At 37.5% G+C, this 17,583-nt stretch overlaps 1 protein-coding gene across 1 annotated transcript in view; it reads left to right on the top strand.

The window, feature by feature from the left end:
• The first annotated feature begins 14,430 nt into the window (after positions 1-14,430).
• The window catches only part of LOC131687243 (homeobox protein six1-like), a 324,314-nt gene continuing 321,161 nt past the window's right edge, over positions 14,431-17,583 (top strand). Inside the window, exons 1-2 of the mRNA XM_058971316.1 lie at positions 14,431-14,488; positions 15,227-15,481. Of these exons, the coding sequence (XP_058827299.1) occupies positions 15,415-15,481 (67 nt within the window). The 5' untranslated portion in view covers positions 14,431-14,488; positions 15,227-15,414. The remainder of the gene's footprint in view (positions 14,489-15,226; positions 15,482-17,583) is intronic.

Below are 17,583 nucleotides of genomic sequence, written 5' to 3'. Positions count from 1 at the left end.
GATGAATTTTAATCACTCGTAGAAAAAACGTTCGTTTTAAATTACATAAAATGCGCCATATCAGCGAGCGTGGTGTTAGTGAAGAGATTTTGACACAGAGCTAAATGCGTTACTTAGTTTCCGCACCCACCCGAAAACGTTACCGTCTTTTTAATCTCATGCAAACCCATACAAACAAAATGGGCCGGAAATGTGAAATTCATTCTTGTCGAAGTGCCCAAGGCGGGAGTTGTTCACAACCATTTCTTAAGTTACAACACGATGCCGATCGGCGAGTAAGCACTTAATAGGATGTTAGTAGTTTGATTGATTCGGTCTATCGAATCTAACCAGATGTATGCAATGCATTCGAATTTGTTGGTCCCCGGAACTGCTGGAGCAATTGGCGGAGTGCAGGTGCTACGAAAACTAGAGATACGCTCAGGCCATTTTCAATCAGAATTGTTTAGTAATCAGTTTCAACCCAACATCAAGTTGTGGAATTATTATGAATGATAGTAACTGTATATTTAGGTTTCGTTATGGTGTAGATCTGTATGACTCCAACACATCGAGCATACTTTGCACTTTAGATAGAAGCAAATCTTAAGTTGAAAGAAAATGTGGTGCCCCGGAACCGTATGCCTTATTTTGTACTTACAAGAAGTAAAAGTAAATTCCAACCTGGAAAATGAAGTAATGTGTATACCTTGAAAGGTCCTTACATGACCATTAAAAGTGACATTTCTGCGCAGTAATGCCATTAATGCCATTAGTAACGCCTCGTGTTAGGGTACCCGATATCTGTGGGATTCTTAAAGAGCGACGGTAAAAAAGACTAAAATGAAACAAAAAACAATGAAACCAAGAATTAATTTCCTCAAACAAAACAAAAACTATTTTACCGTTGTTTAATTTCTCAAACATAGAACAATAAATAATTTTTATGGGTCATTGAAATACAGTCGTTACTCTGCATTCTTTAAATTTGTCCATTGCAATAATTATTTCATGCGAAGTCGTAGTATGCGCATCGACAATTTTTCTATTTCGTTCTTTAAATTTTGCAACTGTAAAAATAGTTCCACCTTTCTTTTTTTAACTTGCATTTGGAAAGCAGGGTGGGCACCTAGGAACAGATCACTTGTGACGCATCAGCGAAATTAAACGCATTTATTTCCATCAAAATTGAAATTCATAATGCATTTTGCGTTGCGTGTAAGACGTCAAAACCCTACAAAAAACCAGCCCTACATTCAACAAAACATCTAACAAAGTGGATCAGCGTAGGACGATTGTTAAACAATCTTTTCTGCGAAGGAGTGCAAAGTTGTTGCAAAAATGGAAATTAAATGCATTTTTTTCTAATTTGAAGCACATTTGTAATACATTCTGAAAGTGATCTGCCCCTAGGTGAGCACTATTGGAGCTTTAGTTGAAAAAAATACTTGATATGATTGCGATAATTACATTTTGTGCAATGTGTTCAACAGACGTCGCTAGTACATCGTGGGCGATGATTTTTTTAGAATTTTCTTCAAGCTGGTAACGTCTGTTTGTATGTGCTGCGAAGTCTGTTACCAATTTGGAAAAGGCGTCAATATTCGTCACGCCTACACACGCCGGCGCGCCGCCGCCGATAGGGTCCAACGGAGTGATGCCGCCAACGCCGCCGCCGCCGGCCAAATATGTCGCTTACGCCGCCGCCGATTAAAAATGCATCGGCGCACACCTCTAACTGGATGCTTCCAGATTTGATCACTCGACTCTTTTTTCATAGATCGCTTATTAAACCAAAATAGTCTACCGAATCATTTTAGTTTGAAATGATTTTTACTCTAAAGTTATGAAATACTGGTTTGTTATACTTTTTGAGTATTTTGTTCGGTTTTTGGGTACAAAAACTACAAAAAACCGAAATTTGACTTTACCTTATTTTTACGAAGCTTCATAAAGTGTTTATTTTCTATAAAACAGATAAATCTCAGATTTGAACAAGAGTAATAAATTACAAGCGAGATTTTATTTTCCTTTAGAGTGGGATGTACTAAATTTACTTTTAAGAATTTGTTTATTTTAAATACATTTTTTTGTGAAACTAGTTGGCAATTATTTCAAATTTGTTTAAGCTAAAACTCGCAACTTTTTTTTATTGTTCAATTTTCCAACGTGTTAAAATGGATGAAACATTTTGTACACTGATAAAGCACTGAAATAAAACAATTTTAGCAGTTTTAAAGGTTTTCAGAATCTTTTATTCTAGTTGGACACAAATTATACGAATTTTGGTTACTCGAATTTTACAGTACATTGAATACTTTGTATAATACCATTTAACATCTATTTAATATTGAGTATATTTCCAGAATTACTTTAAACAAATATTTGAATGAAAAACTTTGACATCAATAACTTAATGTGGGTGAACATGCAGGTTATCAAAGTCACCCCGGAATACGAAAACGGACATCAATTTGAAATCATTTTTGGAAAAATAGCTGGAAGCGGACAATATTAGGTAAAACCATCCAATCTTGTTCGCCTTACATCAGTACATGGTTTAAAAAAATTAAACTTGAAAAAAATGTGCTGCGTCTAAAAATATGCAATGATTACTTCGAAAAGTGATCAATGTCACCCCGGTTTACGGTACATCATTTTCTTCGTTTTTTAATAGCGAAAACAGCTGTGTAAGTGAAAGTACAAAATTTATTGAATCACTGATACATAAATTGGTTTGAACAAAATAAAAATTGAATAAATCGCAGTTTTGACTTTTTTCATAAACATTACTATAACTTTGCGAATTTTCAACCGATTTGAAAGAAACAAATGATTCTAAAAATTGAAAGAAAGGTCTTAAAACGCTTAAAAAAATGAATTTCGTTATTTTCAAAAAAGTGCAATTATTTGGAAGAGTGAAAGTTTAAAAATCGGGTTTTGGAAAATACCACGAAATGGGGTGGAAATTGAAATGAAAAAAAAAAGATGGGCGGGTAATGTCAGAGACATAACCGGAGTGAAGTAGAATACACTTTAGACCGGTAAATTCTGCTCTGGAATAAGCAATTTCTATGCGATTTTGTCGACTTTAACACATTCATAGTTTATTTGGAGTATTTTTGGAATTATCAAGTTGACAATTTGCAACATTCTTTGAAAATATTGTTGAACTTTTATGAATGAAGGCACGCAAACGAGCGTTTGACCGTCGTCCTACTACCAGCATCAGAGAAGTAGCAGATCAGCATTTTTCGCTACATGGCCTGTACCAAACAAACCGCTCGTAAGTCCACCGGAGGAAAGGCTCCCCGCAAGCAGTTGGCAACAGCCCCCTGGCAACCCTATACCATCATATGGAGTTTGACAGCGACCGACATATATGGGGTGTTATAGCTATAAAGCCCCAAACAAAGAATTATGTTCGGCACTATGCTCGATATTCAAGCATTCCACACGACGTTTTGCATCTTGTGGGATGATTTAATAATTTAATTTAATCGACATTTTGTAACTAAATACAGCTTCTAATCATTCGGTTCAAAATCAATGTTTTGCCTTTCATGGCAGTGATGCTGGCTGTACAGAGACGTCGTCCTTGACAGGGGGCTGGTTGGCAACGAAGGCCGTGTAAAAGTGCACCAGTCACGGTTGGCGTTAAGAGCCTCATCGCTACCGAACAGAAACAGTCGCCCTGCGAAAAATTCACAGCTATCAGAAATCGAGCGGGCCTAAATTGTGACCCAAAATAAACCACAAACCAACAAGTTGTTTGCAGGACCAGCCAGTTATAAAGTATTATTATTATAAATGAAATTTTCCATTGCCTTACAACCTCCCTCCCCCTTTCCTCCCGGCTTGAATAACTATCAATCTTGATGATGCTGTGCGGCGGGGGCACTAGTTTTTATTATGGTGGAAAATTTAGGTTTGCGCGTTTTTCCCAAAAGTTTTTTAGCTGTGCTGTTTTCAAGGAAGTTGTAGTTGAATTCAAAATAAAATAGTTTAGTTCTATTGTCAGAGATGGACCTTCCAACGAAAACTAGTTTGGCTCGCTTGGAATCGAATTGTATGGACCAACCACTGCTTTCACAAAATCTGTTATTTTCAGTAATTGAACATTCTACATTTTTGTAAATTGAATCATTACACTAACCTGTCTACAAATCACACAAATAACTTTTTTATTTTGTGCCATTCTACTTGAAAGCGACGATATTGTTCACAAGTGGCTCACTTACCATCCAACGCTCTTGACAAGCCACTTTCTGATGCTTGTAATAAAATTTCAATTCGATTCTTTGTCGATAAATTGATGGCCCTGAAAAAGGCCTGTTGTTTGGACAGTGTTCGGAATTTACTTGAAGCTGGTGTATATGGTAACAGTTTTGGTGCCATCTGAGACGGCGTGCTTGGCCAACTCTTCTGACAGCAGCAAACGGACGGCGGTTTGAATTTTGCGGGAGATGCTGCAAACGAACTGCTACATGCTGATGCTGCAAACGAACTGATCGTGAACAACAGCATGCTGAGCTTTTATACCTGACTACAGCACAATGTAAGCTCGTCCTTTTTTGTGTTGTCCTCAATATGTGTTCTTCGTAGCTCCACCCCTTTGTTGCTCGACCACATATTTTTGATAAAGAACAAATTTAAAATTGTGTTTCCAATACGGAGGTTATCGAACACTCAGGGTAAAAAGAGTAATCTAATACGGCACCTTGGTAAAATGTTTGAGAATTGAAACCTTTTTTGAATGCGCCTAGTAAACACGAAACTGTAAACAAACACACAAATGATAACTTTTAATTTTGTGTCATTCTACGTGAAATCTACGATATTGTTCACAAGTAGCTCACTTGCCATCGAACGCTCTTGGCAAGCTACTTTCGGATGCTTGTAATAACCAAATTTCAATTCGATTCTTTGTTGATAAATGGCCCGTACCAAACATACCGCTCGTAAGTCCACCGGAGGAAAGCCTCCCCGCAAGCAGTAAGCAACGAAGGCCGTGTAAAAGTGCCCCAGTCACGGTTGGCGTTAGGAAGCCTAATCACTACTGAACAGAAACTGTCGCCCTGCGAGATATTCACAGCTATCAGCAATCGAGCAGGCCTAAATTGTGACCCAAAATAAACCACAAACCAACAAGTTCTTTTCAGGACCAGCCAATTATATTCCAGTAAGATATAAATGAAATTTTCGTTTTCCATTGCCTTACAACCTCTTTCCTCCCGGCTTGAATTACTACCAATCTTGATGATGCTGGGCGGCTGGGCACAGGCAGTTTCCATTATAGTGGAAAATTTAGGTTTGCGCGTTTTTCCCAAAAGTTTTTTTAGCTGTGCTGTTTTCAAGGAAGTTGTAGTTGAATTCAAAATAAAATAGTTTACTTCTATTGTCAGAGGTGGACCTTCCAACGAAAACTAGTCTGGCTCGCTTGGAATCGAATTGTATGGACCAACCACTGCTTTCACAAAATCCGTTATTTCAGTAATTGTACATTCTACAGAATTAGTCAACTATTTCCAATCAGCGCAAAAATCGAAGGTTTTCATTCAAAACAACAGAAGATTTAGAAAACGTTCGATTTTTGTAAATTGAATCATTACACTAAACTGTCTGTAAATCACAAATAACTTTTGATTTTGTGCCATTCTCGTGAAAGCGACGGTATTGTTCACAAGTGGCTCACTTACTATCCAACGCTCTTGACAAGCTGATGCTTGTAATAACAAAACTTCAATTTCATTCTTTGTCGATAAATTGATGGCCCTGAAAAGGGCCTTTTCATTGGGCAGTGTTCGAAATTTACTTGGTGCTGGTGTATATGGTAACAGTTTTGGTGCCATCGAAGACGGCGTGCTTGGCCAACTCTTCTGACAGCAGCACGCGGACTGCGGTTTGAATTTTGCGGGAGATGCTGCAAACGAACTGCTGTATGCTGATGCTGGAAACGAACTGAGCGTGAACAACAGCATGCTGAGCTTTTATACCTGACTACAGCACAATGTAAGCTCGTCCTTTTTTGTGTTGTCCTCAATATGTGTTCTTCGTAGCTCCACCCCTTTGTTGCTCGACCACATATTTTTGATAAAGAACAAATTTAAAATTGTGTTTCCAATACGGAGGTTATCGAACACTCAGGGTAAAAAGAGTAATCTAATACGGCACCTTGGTAAAATGTTTGAGAATTGAAACCTTTTTTGAATGCGCCTAGTAAAAATGTTTTCCACTTCACTCCAGTTTGTTTCTGACCATATTTGCAATTTGCGTACTGAAATAAATCATAATTTAGGGTTTAACCCAAATAGCTCTCCAAGGAGAAACAGTCCATGAAACAGAAAATGCAAACTTATTCTTTGAAATGATTTTGGTGGCCCTGAAAAGGGCCTTTTTTATAATGATACAAGTGAGTTCTACCTTTTCAACTTCCAAATCCATACAAAGTGCGTCCCTGCCGCTTCAGAGTATAGACGACATTCATTGCGGTTTTGCGCTTGGCGTGTTCAGTGTAGGTCACGGCATCTCGGATGACATTTTCCTGCACACCATCAGCATTCGTAGATTAAATCGGAGATGCATTTTACACCACTACGACAAGCCAGACGCCGAATGGCGGATTTTGTGATTCCCTGGATTTTATCACGAAGAACCTTGCGATGACGCTTGATACGGGAACGCAAACATGATACCGCTCATTGTACCGTCCGGACGAACATGTTGCTCGTGTGGCAAGCGAGCACCTACTGATACAAAACAAGCTCGCGTGACCTGTATATATAATATTCCCGTATGTAATGAAACGCTTACATGCCCCTTTTTGACGGCTCTGCGTGGGATATGCTGGCAAATTGCGCATTTTCCTCGCTGTTTCCGAAGGATTTTTTAAAAATCCTAGTTTTGGTTTATTTATAGTAGTCGCACTAATTACGAAATTTAATACGAAATACGTGCACAATTTTCCGATCAGATAGTGCAAAAATATTGCGATTTCGTCCAGTAGAACGGAAGATATTCGCATTTCAAACATGGGAAAATTTCTCAACTGAAATTTTTGAAACGGGACCCCATATTGAAACGTTAGAAGTATTCTACTTCAAAAAAAAAATTCTGGCCAGTAATACATTGGTAACACGCAACCTGACTGTTACAGCAGTTATTGTGCGCAAATTATACTTGCAAGCCATTGCTTTGAAAAACTATAAAAAATAAACAATGCAACATGGTAAATGCCGAATTCTCGTCTTCACCTGGCTCCAAAGAAGGCGTGGGGTATATTTTTACCCGAGTGCAACGTTCTAGGTTTAAAACCACATTTTCGAGTAACGATTATATATGTATGCGTGACGAATGAAAAAAAAAGTCACGTAAATAAAAATAAAGTAAAAAAAAGAGTAACGATTATGAAAACAAAACACTAGTTTGGATCATGATCATGGGGGCATTATGGGCTTTGCTCGGGTTTACAAAGAGCAGAGCTGCCATTTATACAGTTTAATTTGTATTATACCAATTTTAAGCAGGATTCAGACCTGACACAGAATACAGATTTTCTATAAACAATACAGATTTCTAGACAAACATATGATTAGGGCATATAAGCCAACTGTCAAAATTCACCTTGAGTGAAAATTCTGGACAAACCGTAACTCTCTATTCACTAATGTTGGTAGCAAACAGAAGAGAATAGTTTTCTCTGCTGCTTGCTTACTGCTGTGAACTACGTCCAATTAATAATGGCTTGTCTTTTACTAATTAATAAAAAAAGCAAACAAAAATCTATCGCCGTTTCATAGCGATTATTCATTTTAATTTCTTTTAGCCAGCAAAAATAGCCATTCTTGGCTGATGTATTTACAGTAATTACTATGCACAAATTGTCCAAACCTGTACTGAATTTTGATAAATTTTCATTTCCTTGTGCGGTATATACAAACTCTTTCATTTAATAACAATAACAGTCGAAAATTTACTCTGAGAAAATTCGTTATATTGAATAACTTGATTTCACACATATTTTTTGCAATTTGTAGAAACACATAAACATTATCCATCACGCATCACTGAGCAGCTGCACCAGCATGGTCTTTCGCCGGTTTTAAACAACTTTTTGCTAATCTTGTTGTCTGAAAAACACAAGCATTTTCCGCAAGGTGATTTATCAACAACATGAATTAGCTATCTGTACATTCCCCAGGGCTCATGTCTAAACCCAATTCTTTACAATTTTTACTCATGTTTTATCAATTCCTGCACGCCAAGGCAGCTTGCAGATGACGGTGCGGTCTTTATTACAAATCCCAAATCTGTCGAATTGCAAGGTCCGTTGCATATACCTAGGACAATTTGTCTGCTTGCGCCCTCCAGCTAGGCATCGAATTCTCCACGTAGAAAACTGAGCTAGTCGTGCTTTCAAGGAAGTGTGAACCAGCGCAACTACAGATTGAAATATTAGGTCAAACTATTGCTCAAGTTTTAACATTCAAATATCTCGAGTTATGGTTCGACTCTAAAGGTCACCTGGGGATGTTACATTAGCAGTGCCAACAAAGGATCAACTTTCTCGGTTTTGCAACCTCTCATATCAATTGTTCATACGCATTTCTTGAACTTATTAGTAATGGCAAATTTTAAGAGGCTCGTCGAGCTCAACTTCCATATTCGATTTATGTCCTTTATTTATCCTAACCGTGTCAATCTGTCTCATGCTTCTGATTCAACTGTATTCTTCGACACATCCAGGAAAGATGAGATTCATGGAATCCCGGATCACATACAATATCTTTCATAGTAAATTTCGAGAAGTAGACTGCAATAAGATGTGTTACAGACGGGTCTAGTCTCGACGGCTCCACTGGCTTCGGTACATTCAATCAAAACCTCACCAACTCATTTAAACTTGACGATCCTGCTTCAGTTTTCGTCGCAGAACTTGCTGTAATTCAGTACACCCTTGGGACTATTATTTTATCGCAATCCTCAGCTCAAAAGATGCTCTCCTCTTGGTGAAACCTAGCATTCCGTATTTCAAGGGGAAATTATCTTGCGTGTCTTATCTGTAATATCGTACAAGATTTCCTTAGTTTATATTACCTCTCCAATATCCATTCTGGGCAATGAAGAAACGGACTCTCTAGCTAAGACGGGCGCATTGGAAGGTGACATTCACGAAAGATCAATCTTCAATTAATTTTGTTACTATCTCTTCTCAGAGGAAACTAGAAAGTTGGCAGACTTCGTGGAGTAATGGAGAGTTAGAACGGTGGCTACATTCTAATTTCATTCGTGTAACGTCTCGGCTCATATTCAATCACTACACGCTCATTGCAGACGTTTTGGATTCGCGAATAGCGATATTTGCACTTGTGGTGACGGTTATCACGATATGAAACATTGTCTGTTCATGTGCCGAATATTGTTTTGTCAGATCTCAACTATTAGATTTCCTCCGGACCCGAGGAAGTTCACTCAATGTTTCGGTTTGGGATGTACTGTTAAGCCGCAATTTCAGAGCCGTACTACGAAATCGTTCTGGGAAATCTCTGCCTGGCCGTGGTGCCCCTACTGATACTTTAATTAAATTATATCAACCTTTCTTGTATATGTATAATACTATGTTCACACTACAGAGTTAAAACACGTTATAATAATTAGCAACAAGAAAAATCTCTTCAAGATAGCGCTAAAACACGTTTAACTCGTAGTATGAACGTGGCATAAGATAGCTTCAAATTTCCTAACTTCCGCTTCAAAAACTATTTCGATGTGTAATCCTCTAGTTTTAAGACATTTAAAAGGTAAAACAAAGAAATTGGCATTGTTAAGCGACCACTTCAATGAAAAAATATACTGACAGCGAAAGTATACTAGGAACACTTTTGTTTTTGACAAGACACGCGGAGCAAAAAATCTAGGGTTACATTAGAAAATGTTCTTTTGTATTCACCCATATTCATAACCTGTTCAGTGAAAATTAAAATTGTGTTCTTACTAGGATGCAAACTTCATATTGGACATTTGCTATTATCCAACGTCACATGGAGGTGCTACACATATATTATGTAGTATTTGCTAGAGACTAAAACTGATTCAGTTGCGCACCTAACTAGTTTCAAAGCAATCGTCTTCAAAATTGAACCGAAAATCGGATTACTTAGTAACATGATGTAAACCAGAGATAATTTATATCACTCAACCAGTTTATTAAAAAATGTTTGTTATAATAGAAAATCGACGTGTTGCAATGTATAGTCCAATGTCGATGCATTCCAATGTACATAGTCCAATGAACGGCGATTGATACGATTCGGATGCAATATTATTTCAATCATGCATTCATCATCATGTTGAAGCCAAGAACATATTTCATCTGTTATACATTCTTTGTCTTGCAATACAAAATGATTTTGACGGTATATTCTAGATCTCATGTTCTATTCGATTTTATTCCGATATTTATGTATTATTTTACCACAGAGAACAGACGTCCATCTTCAGCATTCAACTTGTGTAAAATCTCTAACGGTTTCGAATGTAGTTTGGATATCTAAACCAGGTGCGCTACCGTCGTCATGTTTTTTTGTGGCTGAGTTCGACAGAATTGACAGCGGTTATTCCTCTACCCAATCAAACTAGTCTGGAACCGATTCGGACTTCCAGCATGAATTCCAGCTCAAATGCATCAACCGATAGAGACGGAATCGGTTGTTTTCTTTGAGTAAGATTCCATACTGAATCCATTCAGGATTTCGAACCGGTTCCGGAATGGATTTTACGGATAGTTGGGATAGGTTGGTATGGCGGCGCTAGTGTTTATCGTATATTAATTCAAATGTTTACACACGTTTTTTAAATATTTTTGTTCAATCATGGATGTCTGTTCTCTGTGATTTTACTAAGCACGCAATGTTAGGTTGTATACCTATATTCGGTACAACAACTAAAGACTGACCAATTTTCGATTTTACACAGTATGTAAAGCTCTATGTGTAACAAAGACGGCTATATTTTTGCTCATGCACCGAGTTTCACCATAAACGGTTCGCAACATCTTCCGCTCGAACATGTTGGTTCTTTTCCCAGCTTAGAGATTTGTTTATGCTGTCAGCTGCGCCCTAAAAATCCTGTTTACTTACAGAGTTGTCTCTAGTTTTCTCAATTTTCAACTGATTTCTACCAAACCACCTGCAAGTGATAATTGGTTACTGATTTATACAAAAATTTGACCCAATTCGAGGGTCATTTCAACCATATTCATGTAAATACAATAATCTCGCATCAACATATCGTGCATAAAATCCCTCTAGATTCATGTGGCCAGTTGCATCAAAAATCGTGTATAGAAACCCAAATGAATTTCACTTGGAACCGTTTTTGGCAGTTTCGTGAGAATTCGAGATTATGTGGACAACTCTGAAGAACCTTGCAGAGGACTTTCATTCATTCGATCGAAATCTATGAAAACAGAAGCTTCTTTTCGCGTGGAACATTGGAACCAATATTGCTTTCATTTACTTTCATTGAGCCCTGCCAAACGACTGATGATTTCAATAGAATGGCTTTCTTCCTCATCCCCCAGCAGTCGCACGATTATCTTTACGTAGGTGACCACCTTAGTTTTTAAAACGATTTTACCTGCATTTCAGAACGCTCTGCACTCAGTGCACTACGCGACATCCGGAGGGTTGTCTGCACACAAACATTATTTTTTTCAGTATATGCATCATACATACCTAAGAGATAAATTCTGACGTTTCTTCCGCAAACCATACGACCTGGGAGCGTAATCGTACACCACATTCACCATGTTTATAGAAAGTTTTCACTGATTTTTTTCGATGTTCATCGTGACGACCCATGCCAAAAATGTAAAATGTATACATTGTCCTCCATACTAAACATTTTCTGAGTTTTTCATAAGTGTACTTCATCTAGTTTCTTACGATCCGTTATTCCGAAAAGATATAAAAGATACCTATTACCGCAGAGAACAGACGTCCATGATCGAACAAAAATATTCAAAAAACGTGTACAAACATTTGAATTAATATACAATAAACACTAGCGCCGCCACACCAATCTATCCCAACTATCCGTCAAATCCATTCCGGAACTGGTTCGAAATCCTGAATGGATTTAGTATGGAATCTTGCTCAAAGAAAACAACCGATTCCGACTCTATCGGTTGATGCATTTGAGCTGGCATTCGTGCTGGAAGTCTGAACCGGTTCCGGACTAGTTTGACTGGGTAGAGGAATAACCGCTGTCAATTCTGCCGAACTCAGCCACAAAAAACATGACGACAGTAGTGCACCTGGTTTGGATATCCCAACTACCTCCGAAACCGTTAGAGATTTTACACAAGTTGAATGCTGAAGATGGACGTCTGTTTTCTGTGCTATTACTCATGACTGTTGTTTTGGTAATAATTATTACTGTTACGGCCAATTTCTTCACTTGGACCGGTTTTCGGCTAATTGGTCATTAGCAACCCGAAAACTGGTTTGCAGCGAAAACCGGTTTTCATCCAGTGAAGAAATTGGCCGTTAGTGCTCGTGTTGTCTACTCAACATTGCGCTTTGATTGAATTTGAAAAATCAACTAAAGCATTTCTTCATTTTTCACCACATCGATTTCCTAAAATTGATATAAACCCTTTTCAATTTCCTTGCTTATGTCAATGGAAGTCATGTCATGTTTATTAACAAACGAGCGAATCTACAGCTAGCTGGCCATGGGATTTGATTTTATGGAAGTTGTTTTCACATTGCAAGAAACGATCGGAAGCGAATGGTATACATTAATTTAATTCATAAAAATGAAGTAAACGCTTGCATACATTGTTTCTTCCGGAATAAAATCCACTCTCGATGATTTATCTCACATACACACTTGACTATATTGTCATACATGTCATTCGAAAGATTGGGTATTCAATTGTGACCACATTTAGCTCATTATCACATAGTGACTAAAAATCTTCGCGTATGCCATACACGCTCATCCATAACAACTCAAATTTGAGTAGCCAGCTACTCAATTTCATTAAAAGTGCACATAGTCAAAAATTGAGTTTTCCTCGTTTACTCAGTTTTGAGTTTGGGATAAAAATGTCAAATTTGAGTACATTTTACTCAAGAGGGAAATACAGAAAATAATCATTCCGCATTTTTAATAAAAGTACAAAGACATTGGCATTTCAAATATCATTTACCTGATCCTCCAGACCGTTGTCCAGGTGTTTGCGATGTTCGGGAACTTAATCCAAGGGTCGTTCTCTACATCTATTTCATGCCGATCGGCATCTTGTATAAATTGCCGAAACTACAAAAACACAACTGGAAGTAAGATTTGAAAGCAAGCAAAACTCAATGAAACTTACCTTCCAGTTTTATGAACGATCATCGGCTTTAACTTCAGGCTCTTTTTAAAATTTAAATCAACACCTAATTCCGCACACTTTTTTGAGAGTATTTTTTTCACTCAGAACTTTGAAGATTTTATGATTACTCAAGAAATGAGTTAGTTCTACTCAAATTAAAACTCATTTTTTGACATATTGCTATTACTTTTGAAATTGAGTGCTCCGAACTCAAATTTTGAGTAGTTTTGAATGAGCGTGTAGTGTTGCCGAAGTGCATGTAGACAAACATGCGTTTACCAAAAACTTCCGGACAGGTAATTCCGGTTTCCGTGCTATTTTTCACGTAACGGTAGATTTTAAAAGTTCCCTCTACTTACTACAAAGGGATCAAGGTATGTTGAGTGTTTTCTATTATGCGGTAATGTAGATAAATTGTCCAGAAAGCTGCAGTGTCAGAGAGCGCCATAGTCGATCGATCTGAACTGCACTTACAATTTTTCGGACAGGAAATCTTCATAACGGATAAGTATTTTTATTCAACGACTATTTTTAAATATTGTTACACTTTGTTTTAGGTATTGAGGAAATTTGGACCCAATTTAGATTGTCACAAACGAGTAAGGCATAAAATAATTCAGGTACAGAATTACCACAGTTTATATTGAAGTGGCCCGTTAAGCGAATGCAAATGAAACGAATTGAATAAAAAACATCCAATATTTATACTAATACTACGTTCACACTACGAGTTAAAACGTGTTTTAACGCTTTCTTGATGGCATTTTTCTTGTTGCTAATTATTATAACGTATTTTAACTCTGTAGTGTGAACATAGTATAACGGTACGGTTTTTTGAATATCACTGGCAACCCTGGAGCTGACAGCAAGTGAACGATACCATTTTTGCTCTCTCGCGAACCGGAGCGGGTCGAATCCAAAAATGAGCGGAAGAGAACAAAACAGAACACTTGCTGAATGCAATGCATGAATGAGCGCGCGCGATGCTGAGTACGGCCGAGGCGCGTGGATTCGCGCTGCTACCGCGCGATCGGTTGACAACGTTTAGTATGAATTTTCCGCCCGCGCGGTGTGGTTGATTTCGTGATTAGTTCCAATACTGTTCGGTACGGTACGGTACGGTAGGTTGGACTTTTGATTCCTCGTGTGTTCTTTATTAGATTGTTCTCCGGTAGCAATTCCAACGGGACCGGGCCGGCCGTTTTGTGCGGATTCATTCACACCCAAAACCTAACCAGGTCGGAATTAATCAATTATCATCGTGCGAGGATTGTTGTGGGGATAACATTCGTAGGCGCGACCTCAGTGGTTCAGGCTACAACGACTAATTGAAGGCGAGGAACAAAAAAGGGGGGCATTTTTATGTGTTTGAATTTAATAGTGTGGTGAATTTTAGTGTCGAGTACGAAGAATAGTGGCGAGCCGTTTGTTGAAGGGGGGTCGCTTTTTATGCAAATTCAACTATTCCAAGCGTTCGCGGAGGGTGGGTGCATCAGGATTGTGTTGTGTGTAGCGGGCTTTACAGCCAGCGTTGTGCGTTTTTCGACATTTTCAAGTGGTGTACAGTACATGTTTGTTCAACGTTTTATTATTAGAAAATTTAACTAGTGAGCGGCTTGAATGCCAAGATCGGATCATCTCTGAGTAATAATTGCAATTTCACTATCACGTGAAATTCTAGTTTTCGGTGACTCATTTTCGTATTTGGATCGGTCTGTAGTTGTGAAAGTTTTTGAAACTGGCAGCTTGAGTTAATACTCACATCTATTTATTTGAGATTAATAGATCGAATGAATTCGCAGTTCCTATTTGCATTGGCCGTTCAATTTTCTATTTAAATTTTCATCATTTGTTGTTTTACAGTTCTATTTGAATAATTTATGGTCAAAATAAATTGCATAAAATAAGACGACGACAGATTAAGGAGTGTGTCGCAATTCAACGCTCGTGAAAGTGAATTTTCAGTTTGTTAGTGAGTGAAATTTGTGAGTGAAATTCACCGTAGAACGAGTAAGAACGAGAAAAAGCAAAGCATAAAAACAGACAACAACATGTGTCAAGATCGAGTAATTAAGCTGCTGATATTCAGCTTTATCGCCGGACTGATGCTGCAGGAATGTAAGTTGATCATCCTCCCATAATTTTTCCCATTATTTTGTCTACTGTTTCTGTGTACTATGGGTTCCAGATGGCTGATGAAATGCGGACTATGTCGGGGAAAACTGAACACTTAGATTGATTTGATGGATGATTTTGATACTTGAGGTGGACCAGACATGTCTTGAGCGTTTTTTTTTTCAAAAAGGCATATCTACAATGAGTGACTCTCTTTGTTTACTTTCTCTTTCGATTTTTTTGAGGGATAAATGTTAAAGCGACCGAATGATTAACAGAAGAGAAAGTAATCAAAGAGAGTCACTCATTGTAGACATGTCGTTTTGAAAAAAGGTCTAGATTTACCAACATATTTAAACAATGGTAGACGTGATAGACCGTAGAATTTTTACAATAATGAAATATCAACGTTACACTGCTATGATGTATCAAAGCAGGTGACCAAACATATGTTCGTTTGTCTAAATTTATAGAATTGCTTAGGAATAAAATGTCACCATTTGCAAAAGCCTTATCCTTTTTGACACTTGTCATTCAACCAATCACTAGGAAGGTTTTTTATTTGATTGTATTTGTGATATTTTGACACGGAATTTGTAGTCGATTTATAAGTAAATTATTTGGCAGTTATCCTTGCAAGGCTTAAGTAGAGAGTATATTTTGAAAGAACATTTAGTGCGTTGCACCAACATTACAAATTTGAGAAATATAACGATGTCATTTACCAATTTTGAAGAGTTGTTAATTGCATATGAACCGACACGTCAACACCACCACTAGCATACTGTTGGAAGAATGACACAAAGCTGAATATCTTTAGTAGACCGGCAACATTTTGGAACTATTTTCGGAATCCTGCGGAATCAAGTGGTACACGGAAAAAAAGTTCCTAAAATCGCGAATAGAGTGCCATGCATTCCGAAACAATAACGTTTTTACAATACGAAAATAGGACCATGGACATAAACCATTTGTTTTATAATTATGTTCAATTTCTATTCAGTAACGCCCGCATAACGCTTTTATTAGTTTATTTGATTTTGTTTTGTGAACTTCTGTCGCAGTTTCCGCCATGTCATTACCAAATCGATTTTCTGTAGGTGAACTAGCTCACAACTTTATGAACATCATTCATTGACTCATTATGTTATTTGATTTATGAACATTAGTTCACAAAATCAAAGCTTTCTGGGTAGTTTCTTGTGAACATTTCGCGAAACTCGGAATTTTATTCATGAATTCATTCAATCCAAGCGAACTAATTAATGACTCTTATTAAATTAGTCATTACTGAATATCTTTGCTCGTGAAATGGTTCACAAACTTATGAAATATTATTCATGTATTCGTGAGTTGGCTCATGATTCCTAGTATACTAGCCACGACTCACCATTCATGCTCATGAAATAGTTCACAAAATCATAAAATATTATTCACGTGTTCGTGAACTGGTTCATGATTTCTAGTTTATTAGTCACGATTGAAAATGCGTGCTCGAAAAATAGTTCATAAAATCACCAAATATTATTCATATATTCGTGAACTGGTTCATGCATCCTAGTATAAAGTCACGACTTTTCATTCATTGCTCATGAAATGGTTCACGAAATGTATTTGTGAACTGGCTCATGATTCCTAGTACAATAGTCGCGACTGAGCATTCGTGCTTGTAGAATAGTTCACAAAATCATCAAATATTATTAATGTATTCGTTAACTGGTTCATGATTCCTAATATATAAATCGCGATCCAATATCCGTGATTGTGGAATATATGACTGGATATTACGAGCGAAAATTAGTAGAGTAGTGCAAAAGAATACTGGGATCTCCGGCCGCGATTCGGCCAAAAAACTCACTTTGGCGTATACTCCAGCCTGGCGAATTTGTTTGTGAGAATGTTGTCAGTAGTAGTATGTCAGCAAGCATGAAAACAAAACCGCATTGCTCAAAACTATACCAGGAAGCAGTAGAAGCATGTGCTGACCAAGTATAACACATGAATTTAAACGGACGCTTCATCGTAATAATGGATTTGGGACAAATCCTCGGTCTAACAATTTAATTAAAACTATGAATCTGCATTTCACTAGATTTCGTATTTTT

Source organism: Topomyia yanbarensis, chromosome 3 (assembly GCF_030247195.1).
Source record: "Topomyia yanbarensis strain Yona2022 chromosome 3, ASM3024719v1, whole genome shotgun sequence".
NCBI classification, from domain to species: domain Eukaryota; kingdom Metazoa; phylum Arthropoda; class Insecta; order Diptera; family Culicidae; genus Topomyia; species Topomyia yanbarensis.
Note: the sequence above shows the minus strand (reverse complement) of the source record. Positions and strands in the feature narration are given on the sequence as shown.